The following is a 10,467-nucleotide window of genomic DNA, read 5'->3' as shown; positions in this document are numbered from 1 at the left end:
AAATTTCAATCCTCCGTTTACTTGATAGTGCTATACAGTGAATATATATCCATGTTGCTGCAAAATGGTGCGGTGCAGTCTATGCAAATAGTACTAAAAATACAATACGAATATCTAATTATGGAAGTAATTGTCTTTTATCAGATTACAGAAGTTGTATAACAATAAAAGAGAAATGAGATAATTATTCATTTAGCAAACAAACCAGTAACTGCTTATTTCAGGCAAGTGACATTAATTTGGGATCTACAAAAGAGAAATGAAGACATTTAACTTGGAACAATAGGAAAGAAGCAACAAAAATCTTCTTGTGTTATCCTCCTCATACAATCATTAAAGCTTTGCACATTCTAAGTCCCTACATATATTTCATGAAAACGTAAGTCTTTACAAATCTTGCAACATTGTGGAACTCACAAGGTTGTAACTCTCTTTGAGTTGGGATCGCATTGTACTCCTTTCCATCCACATGGATCAGGATCCTCTGGTCTCCACTGCCGCAGAACACCATCTGAACTAATGATGGCTGTCCTAAAGTTGATCAGCACCTGTCCTGAAAATCAGAAAGCACTTTTTCATGTATAAGCATTTCTTCATTACCATTTGTTAATGTTCAATAAGCCAAAGGAGTTGTATAAATGAAATTTCTGACAGGCAATAGAAGTTAATGTACTTAAAAGGAGACAAGTTTAACAAGTAAACACATTCCAAGTTGCAGTAGACTTGGATGTCATGGTGTTGTTTATTTACATAGATACAATATATTACACAGAAAAATAAAATCCCGTAACATCTTTAAAGGGTCTACAGACAAGTATCCATGCAAAATTAAAGAAGTTAATGAACAAAAAAATCATACGACCATACCATCAGGACTGAGAGCTTCAGTTTCTTTTGCCAGAGTATAAAGCAATAGAGTGCATAAAAGCAATGGTTGCTGGAAATATATGCAGAAGCTGCCCATTGTAGCTCTAATTGGGCATGAGAAGTTCACTACATAGCATCTAATGCACAAAGCTCCATAATGGTTCCTTTGAACATGCAGTTATCAAGCTGACAAGAGCCACATTGCAGCCACTTCAAATCCCCCTGGGAAACAATTATTTATATATTTATAAACAAGCAATAGCAGAAAAATAACTTCACATATATTATATATGTTATAAGCATCGAAGGATTTTCTTTAAGAAGGCAGCAAGTGGATGCGCCAATGAAAAAGGAGACTTTTTGTATTTATAATTAATGCATGTTGGGGTCATAATCAGTAGCTATCCAGTTTTGCATGAAAACAAAAGTTGTGCTCTAGAGTAAACAATTTGTTTTGAAGTATTCAATAGGACAGGTCAAAATATCAATAGGGTCAAAGAACTGTTGGGGCAGAGGCAATTAATTGATGTAATTTGCTCACAAATTGCTCACAAATTGAACCCTAATGTTTGTGTAGGAAAATAACTTTTCATACCCATAATTGACAAAATTCAGGGAAAAATAAATAAATAAATAAATATGCAACAATACAACGGCACTTCATCTGCCATATTGATGTTTTCAGATGCCATGAATGAGTTTTATAATCTATGAGTCATACTGCCTGGAGGACCCACTGAATGTAATTGCTCTGGTCTAACAAATAGTTTTCCAGACAGAGCAAAACAATTGTCATAATAATCAAGCAACAGAAACACTATTCACAATTTCAGGCACTGCCTTCTAACAGAAATGTAGCCTCTAGTATGGTAAATTCCACACAAGGAGGCCGGAGTCACATCTCTAAGGCTTCCTTCATTCTTTCTGTATTCCTGGTTGTGGGATCTGTGGTTGTGCCCTTCATAGAGCATCAAATCAATTTGAACACATCAATACAAATTCTATGTCCTCTTTTTTAAAACAGTTGACCTGTGACTATCAAATTCGTGCCGTGTGTGACTTACATCACTTCCATATCTATGCCGTTCAACATGCAACTCAAACTCAAGATCCGTGCTAATGTATCAAATCAACAGATATGATTCCCTTAATTCTATCATTCATGCCCTTCTGGATTTTCTATATCATCTTTTTTCTTTTGTAATCCTTCACACAAAACCACCATTTCCAGTATAGTAGCCCACTATTGTTCAAGCAAAATACACACTCAAGAACATAACTCAGAATTCTATATAAGCATGAGATATTGATTAATCAAAGTAAAAACGAAAATGTCAAGAGAAAGTAAGAGTGTATATAGATAGAAATTTTATAAAATTTGATTCTTCCATTATCTTTTTTAAGTTCCCAAAATATAAGATCCCTTTGTAATACCCCTCTCTCTTACTAATCTTTCTTATATTTAATATTTCTCAAAGATACATAAATTCAGTGTCTTATAACTGTTAACAAACTGTAAATGTAATAGAATAAACCAAACTACAATCTTCAGTATCAAATTCTTTTCCTTCACCACACTTTTCGTGGCTACATTGCGACCTACAGTAATTACCATCAGTAACAGTAAATTATTGCTGACCAAAAATTTGGGAAAAAAAAAGAATAATAATAATAATAATAATAATAAACAACAATAACAAATAAAGGTTCCACACAATACATTGAAATTTAACTTTATTTCATCATTTATTCATAAAAAAGCAGATCAAAATCATCACTTCAGACACTCAGCAGGTGACAATCTTAGCATAAGTCAGCCACCCATTATCATCAAGAATCCTAAACAACCAGATTATTCACAATTTGGGCGTATTCCTGTGAGTATATCAATTTTATACCGATTAATTAGCAAAACGGAGGAAATTGTGACCAAAATCCGTAAAACGATAAAATACCCCGTGGAGGCTGTGGCAATGGTAGATTTGAACTGTGAATATGAAGTTGAGCTCAAAACACAGAGAAGGAGAAATAGAGAGAGAATGATAGACTGAGAAATTGAGAGTTGAGCTGTAAAGTTATGTAATTGCAACAAAAATTGAAAAGGGTCCTCACTTTCTCTCTCTAAAAATAAATGCATGCAAACATTTCTGTATGTACATGTACGGTCTGCAGTAGTACGTCGACTGTTGGATTCTAGCAACAATGTCTGTGTGTAAGAGAGAAAGTATGAGTATGTGTCTGTGAGCGAGATGCTCGAATTATACGGGCATTCGCAGGAGAGACAATGGGAATGGAGAGATGGCACGTGTGGTAGTGAATTCACACGCCTGCGACCGACTCCTGTGCCGTTCGAGGAGAGAGTTTTGAAATGGTTGAACCCCAATCTTGAGGTTCTCACCGTCACCCTTGGAGCATCGAAATGTAAATTATAGATGTGTCCCAACAGGTCAGAAATCAAGAATTTATCCGTATATTGATGCTCACAAAGAATCTAATTTTATATCTCAGAAATCGAACCCTCACACTGCAGCTGTCAGCAAAATTGAGATTACCTCACTCCTTTCCTTTGCACCACTAAATTATGCCCCGAAGGGCTATTCGAGGAAGAGAGTTTTGTTTCGTATTGATTATTGATAAGACCTGTTCTTAGAAAGTGAAAAGCTACTTAATTAATTAATTTCACCAAAGTGAAAAATAAGTAATGATTACCAAACAAGCCATAATAGCAATTTTGCTAGGTGAATTGTACAGTATTTACTGTATTTTGGACAATAATAGAGAGGGGGAAAAAAGGGAAAAAGAAAAAAGTTAAACTTGTCAATTCTGCCCAAAGGACTCGTGTTATGATACAGTATTTTGGTGACATTAATTTGGAAGAGAAAAATGTGGGTCGAAAGATTAGACTCGTGTCCTTCGTAGATAAGTGATTTAAACAACAAATAGAAACAAAATTAATGGGTGAATTAATCGGTTTTGACAGTTATCGCAAACTTAATTTTTTGTTTCGAGTTGAGCCAATTTTTATGTTGCCGTGATCAAACTAAGGGCTTGTTTGATACGTTTTATGAAAACTCAAAAGCAGCTCCCGAGACTAAAAAAATGCTTGTGAATTCATTTTCTAGAGGCATTTTCTGTTGGAGACGACTTATAAAAAGAGCTATGTAAGGGTTGATTTTTGATATATTTATTTGACCAATTTTAACCCGCAAGAGCGTGATCAAAATACAATTTATATGAATGGAAATTTGAACAGAGTTTCGGTACAACGATTACACAAAACAAGGATTAAGAAGGAGTAGAAATAGAAAATAATTCAAGGCGAGACGTTATCACTTTCTTTAAGACAAATTGCCCCGCTACGGTACTCACGGTGAATGACACTTGTCTCCGAAGATACAATGAATTCACAAATTGTGATAGCAGCACTTCAAACCACAAGAAACCAACGAACTTTTAACAGAATTTCCCCTCTACAAAGGAAATATATGAAAATGCTATGGAATTAGAAGGGAGAGAATTGAAAGAGGAGAATGAATGTTCAATGCAATTGCTGACCCAAAATCATGTCCATAAGGTCCTATTTATAAATGTAGAAATGGTGCAAATGAAGTCGTGTGGATCAAAACATGCATCCTTTCGAAAAGTTGTAACACTTGATTTTTTTCAACTTTGGTCCGCAATTTTTCATTCATTCGCAATTGGTTTCAAGATTCCAAATATACCATAATGATTTACTCGACGAGTAAAATAAATTGGTCTATTTACTTTTGTAATTTGACCATCGGATCAAGTCCAAATATTCGGCCGAAGTTGACACGTTAGTCACACTTTTCGATTTCAATTTTTACTTAACTAATTTCTGATCTTTCATGTTAATTTGGAAACCAATTTCAAACAATCCCCCACATGAATGGAAATTCGAGTATGCAAATGATATGCGAGATGATACATGCAATTGTAGAGAGAGAGCGGCGAAATATTACATCGGGCAAGGTAGCTTCCGGCTTTAAACCTTCCCTAGTGAAATATTATCGAGCTTACTTGGCTAGTTGGTGAACATGATGTCTTGAACCGACCAGCCGTTAGTGTAAGCCAAGACAACAATACTCACATAATATCTTCCCTAATTCCGTTCTTGGTTCTCATGACTTGGTTCATTTTGGCCCTCAACCCCTCTTGGTTTTGCAAGTGTTTTAGAGAATTTAAGCCTTGAATAATTCTCATTGAAGTAGTCTCACTTCACACTCACACAGGTGACCTCCTATTAAGAGTATTCTGCCTGCTCCACTTGACTTAATCAAGATATAGGAATCATTAAAAGATTATCTTAACCTCTTCCAATTCTACAGAAAGCACTTTGGTATCATAGGAATGAGTTAGGAAATTATTTCCTAAATACTTCATGGAATCCTCATAACTTAGTTGTCCGGTCCACATGTGGGCCGACCTACATTGTTTTGAATTAGAACAGGCCCAGCCCGAGCATGAAAAACCCCACCACCATAGAGCAAAGCTTGAGGTACAGAGTAGGGGTTCAAAACCCTTGCCAAACACTCACAACATGGATGGGGTGAGTGGGGTTTTGAGCATTTTTTTATACAAGCAGGTCTCGCGTGGGACCTGCCTGCTGTGAGTGTGTGCAGGGATTCTACTCACAGAACCCTAATACACACAGCATAATTGGATTGACCACCATAACCCTGGATCAAATTCTCAAAGTAGTAGCTTCTTTAAAATTCAATATTTTTAACATCAATAAAAGTCTTAACGTTACAATTATGACCCAACACAACACAATTCTAACCAATGAAGAGTTTTACTCTCTATGAAAGTCAAAATACGTCTCTCACATGTTTGGCAGGGACGATTGGATAGTAATAAACGATATCAAAGAAGAAAAATATGTCAAAATCTTGTCCATTATGCTGGTATGCACCTCAAAGATTGTCTTCATGGGACGAGTTCGTTCACAAGTGTTTTCAAGAGGTCATCTCTCTTCTCAGCCAGGCTCTCTTCTCTTGTCCACCTCTTTTCATCCGCCTCTCTCCAAGCCTGTTCCATCGTCAGTCTATCCCTTTCAAGTTTTTCCATTGTTTGTCGCCATTCCTGCTCAAAAAGATCCCGTTCTTGGGCTCGTTTCTCCATAGACTCCCTCCACTGCATGTCGATTATCTGTTGCTGCTGGAAGAAACTCTTCAGCATCTCATTAAGATGACTAAGAATGCTATCGGTATTGTTTGTATTTTTCGAAGACTTTTCTGAAAGTTTCTCTGATGCTCCTGCCCTTTGTCGTTTTTCTGTCCCGACCCTCCTTTTAGGTGCCTTTACAACCTCATCCGCATCGCTCTCGTCATCCTCCTCTTCTGCAGATTGATACCGGTTAACTTTCTTGAGCCTCTTTTTTCCGCGCATCATAGCAACCTCATAGTCGAACTGAGTTTGGTGCATATCATTGGCACTTGCTGATAAAACTGCATGCAACTCATCAAAAAATGGACATTGCTGACTACTACCTACAACATACGTTTCTTGTCCCTGTAAAAATCAGAAGCCATTAACGTTATGGTCTAAAGTTGGAGAATCAGTAAGAACAAAGGAAAAGTTCTTTAACCTGTACTGGACCAGATTCAAATTTTCAGAGCACGCAGAAATTCACAATACACCCTAACGTAACTTAGTTTTATTTGGTTTTGGACCATCGTTGAACCCGTACTTTATCTTTCTGACTAGCACCCTTTCTAAGAGAAAATTCGAGTTCTGAGCAAAAACACGAAATTGCTCCCAAGTAACTTCTAAAGCTTTAAAACTCTAAGCTTACATTATATATAAGAATCAAGGATAGATGCCTTGCAATTCAAAAAATGATACACCAAAAATATTTCATCACACGATCTCTCGACAATAAAAATAAAAAAAATCAAAGAAGTTCTACACAATAATTATGCCAAAGCAAAAATAACCTTTCATGTTTCAGCATACAAACACGAAAACCCAATAACAGTTCCTCAAGAGGGAATCACATGAAATTTACTCGTCATCCAAACAATATTTGCCATTCCTAAGCATTCCAAGGAAGCCTAAAAACATAGTTTCTTTTTTTTTTCTATGACCGTGGATGTTCGGCCAACTTAAGTTCACCTCGACTAATCCCTTGAGACCCTAAAGTTTAAGGTCGGATACTCACCTCAGTGCCTTAAAGGCTAAAAACATAGTTTCTATTATCAATCTTCGGATACTCATCTCAATGGCCTTGAGCTAAAAGCATGGTTTCTATTATCAATCTTTCTCCTTTTTTCATCCCCTTTTACCCTAAAGGAACCACCAATTTCTTATTTTAACCCGCTCAGGTCCCCAAACCCGACCCCTTCTCAAAAACAGCCAGCATCAAAACTCTACCAAAGAACTTATAGATTCCATTTCTACACCATGGCAAGATTGAGTAATGAATATGTCTCAAATACCAAGCATAATCTTGAATTAACTCAGCATTTTTTTGCCAAGTAAATGATGAATTCTATCGGGATCCCTCGTCCAATACAAGAATCTCGTTAATGCATCATTAGAATCGTATCAGTTATATGAACAAAATCCTGCATTAGCCGCATATGCCTTCTTTTTTTGAGTGGCCATTGACGAATCCTAAGAAGTTCAAAAGTCCAACACAATAACAGATCAATTGAAGTTGAAAGTAACAATCAAAACGAACAAAAAACATTAATTTTCAAACCATTTTCGACTCTGTACTGACATCCAAGCATGAGTATTTCATCTTTCCAACACGAATTGAATCCAATTACTCAATCAATCTATCCCATCACAGAAATAAATCAATTTCATCAAACGATATTAATCAAAAGAAAAGAAAAGAGTATATATCAATCTATGTACCTTGTATCTGTTAACAAGATTTTTCCACTTGCATTTGCACTGATCAGGGGTTCTCCTGTACCCCTTTTCCCTCATTCTGCTAACCACCATTTCCCAGAGATTCTTGTTCCTCTTTGTTGAGGTGAATTGCCCTTCTAACTGGCCCCTGATTTTTATGAAGTCCCTTGTTTCTTGGTTGCTCCACTGTAGGCACCTCTCATCCCTCCTAGGAAACTCATCATCATCACGACCACCAGGGACACCGCTAGCTGAGGCGGAGAAGGGTGGCAGGGATGGAGAAGGAGAGCTCGTGAAGGTGTGGTGCTGATGGTGAAGGGTTTCTTGGGCTGTTGGAGGGCTTAGAGACATCTTTAAGACGGTCAAAAATCATTTTTTGGGGATTTGATTAAGGTTTTGCATCACTCTATCAAAGTGAAAAATGCTTTATTGACAGATTTATGCTTTTTGGACAAGGGAGAGAATAATCATGAGTTTTGACCATCTGAAACTGTTTTTCGCGTGGACGGCGTGGGGCGGGTTGCCGTGGGGGTGTTCAAAGGGTTGGAAATGAGAGAAAATATGGTTTTTTTTTTTTTTGATTTTTGTTTGTTTTTTCTGGGGTTTTTTTTTTGAGCTAATTGTTTCAATGGTCATTGAACTTAGATCCATATCTTTGATTAATCACTAAAATTTAAATGTCGAGTTTTGGTTACAAAATTTAAGTCCATGTCTTCGATTACTCACCAAAGTTTAAAATGTTGAGTTTAAACCATTGAACTTTAAAAAATATTGTACATTCGTCACTGTAAATTCGATATTTTTCAAAATTCAACATTTATATTAGTGAGCAATGTACAACAGTTTTCAAAGTTCAGTGGCCGAAATTTGACATTTTAAACTTTGATCAGCAATCAAAGATATGAACCTAAATTCAGTGATCAAAACTCGACATTTTAAATTTTAGTCTTCGTTTGGCCCCCATTTTTTGAAAATAAAAATGAGTGGAATAGTATTTCTTTTGAAAAATAGGTGGTAGAAAAAAAAGGAAAAATTTTCAATGTATGTGTAATACTATTTTATGAAAAATATATTGTGTGTTAAAAAATAAGAGAGAAAAATATAATATAATGAAATATGATTTAAAGGAGGCCAAACGGGGGCTTAGTGGCCACTGACCAATGAAAAAAATGAGTTAAGTTCAGTGATCATTGGAACAATTAATTCAATTTTCTATGAGATTACCAAAAGTGAAAAATCAAGAAAAAAGCAAATAAATTAATAATTTAATTTCACAGCTCCTATCCATTGACATCCCTAACTGAAAAGGAGGAGATAATAGCGATTTGTCCTGAAATTATTCGACGCTATTTTTTCGGTGAAATGCATCATCATTTAATATATATCCATGAAAATAATCATCATTTAATTCATATCCACATTGATAATCAACTTTATATTAATCTAATCTTCTGATGAATAATGATATAATCCAATAATAGTTGACACTATTTTCTCAGCAAAACACGTCATCATTTAATTCGTATATAGAAAGATAATCAGCATTATATTAATGTAATCTCATATGGAAATTGATATAATATAATAATTTAAGAAGCATTGATAGTCATATTCACTAAAAATTTATAGAGAATTTCACCAACGGATATTGTTGATTAGACCGGAAGATCCATCAATTCTATTGAATTTTCAATTCCTACTTATTTGAGATTTTGCTTATTTTTAAATAAAGCAAAATTATAAGTCAAATTTTAGTGGAGAAATCTTCAGAAAAGTTAGGCATACACATTTTATTCTAATGTAAAACAAACTATTTAGTCAAAATATTTTAGGGAGAATTGCACCATGCTTCCCTACCTCATTGATCTATTGAAAGTTGATCCTTAGCCTTTTTCAAAAAACAGGCTTTCCAAAATATTAGACTATGCACTCGTTTGATAGCTATTTTTCACCCAAAAAATTAATTTTTTAATTGTTATTTTATTATTTCAGTCTTCATTTTTTACTTTTTCATTCATAAATGGGATCCACCTTTTTCTCTAACAATCAAAAAATCAATTCTTATAATCACTATCGAACATACCCTATATTAATACACCTATGTTTATCTAATTTTTATAAACAGTGAAATCACTTTATCCACACATATCACGTAATCCACAAATAATATTCAATACACACTTATATACAAATATAATTATAAACACTTCATAAACAAGCTTTCAATTTATTTATAATGGTGAAAATCCTAATTAATTAAGATGCAATTTATCGTAGGAGTATATTTCGCTTCAAATTTTTAATCACTAGCTTAAGTTGATAAACAAAACATTACTAACATGCAATGATCACACATCAATGATCAATTTAAAAAAAGTTTTGTTCATTTGAATGGAAAAATGGAAAGAGATACAAATGGCAATTTGAATTGTCAAACCTGAGTCCAACGATGTCCCATTTCAATGAGGCGATGGATCGATTTTTTTGCCCTCTCCCACCCCGATTGTTAGTTATTTAAAAAAAAAAATCCGAAATTTGTTTAAATTAAATTTAGCTCGACTTTTTTATTTCCAATTTTTTTTTTTCCTCCTTAGTTTTATGAAAGTTTGAGTTGGAAGTCCTAAAAATTAGAAAGAAAATGAAAGTCGTGAAACCGACTTCCATCTGAATTCAATAGAAGCGTTAATACAACAAAATCGCTACATATCCTTGAAA

General features: G+C 34.8%; 2 protein-coding genes across 2 annotated transcripts in view; both read right to left on the bottom strand.

The window, feature by feature from the left end:
- Positions 1-3,201, bottom strand: part of LOC111391008 (LRR receptor-like serine/threonine-protein kinase FEI 1) — a 12,381-nt gene extending 9,180 nt beyond the window's left edge. The window contains exons 1-4 of the mRNA XM_023016143.1: positions 2,823-3,201; positions 868-1,089; positions 417-553; positions 329-358 (exon numbers count right to left, since the gene is read on the bottom strand). Of these exons, the coding sequence (XP_022871911.1) occupies positions 329-358; positions 417-553; positions 868-964 (264 nt within the window). The 5' untranslated portion in view covers positions 965-1,089; positions 2,823-3,201. The remainder of the gene's footprint in view (positions 1-328; positions 359-416; positions 554-867; positions 1,090-2,822) is intronic.
- Positions 3,202-5,575: 2,374 nt separating this feature from the next.
- Positions 5,576-8,294, bottom strand: LOC111391020 (trihelix transcription factor GT-3b-like). Its single transcript, XM_023016152.1, has 2 exons — positions 7,756-8,294; positions 5,576-6,402 (listed from the first exon to the last, which is right to left on the bottom strand). The coding sequence occupies exons 1-2, from the start codon at positions 8,101-8,103 to the stop codon at positions 5,818-5,820; spliced, it is 933 nt and encodes a 310-aa protein (XP_022871920.1). The 5' UTR covers positions 8,104-8,294; the 3' UTR covers positions 5,576-5,817.
- Positions 8,295-10,467: the final 2,173 nt, after the last annotated feature.

The sequence above is a fragment of the Olea europaea genome, unplaced genomic scaffold (genome assembly GCF_002742605.1).
Source record: "Olea europaea var. sylvestris unplaced genomic scaffold, O_europaea_v1 scaffold74, whole genome shotgun sequence".
NCBI lineage: Eukaryota > Viridiplantae > Streptophyta > Magnoliopsida > Lamiales > Oleaceae > Olea > Olea europaea.
This window is presented reverse-complemented; position numbering and strand designations above follow the sequence as displayed.

Excerpts from the sequence above, each read along its gene's own strand:
- LOC111391020 (XM_023016152.1), bottom strand. The coding sequence starts at position 8,103 with ATGTCTCTAAGCCCTCCAACAGCCCAAGAAACCCTTCACCATCAGCAC. Across the intron at positions 6,403-7,755 it reads ATCTTGTTAACAGATACAAG|GGACAAGAAACGTATGTTGT; the intron begins GTACATAGATTG and ends TGATTTTTACAG.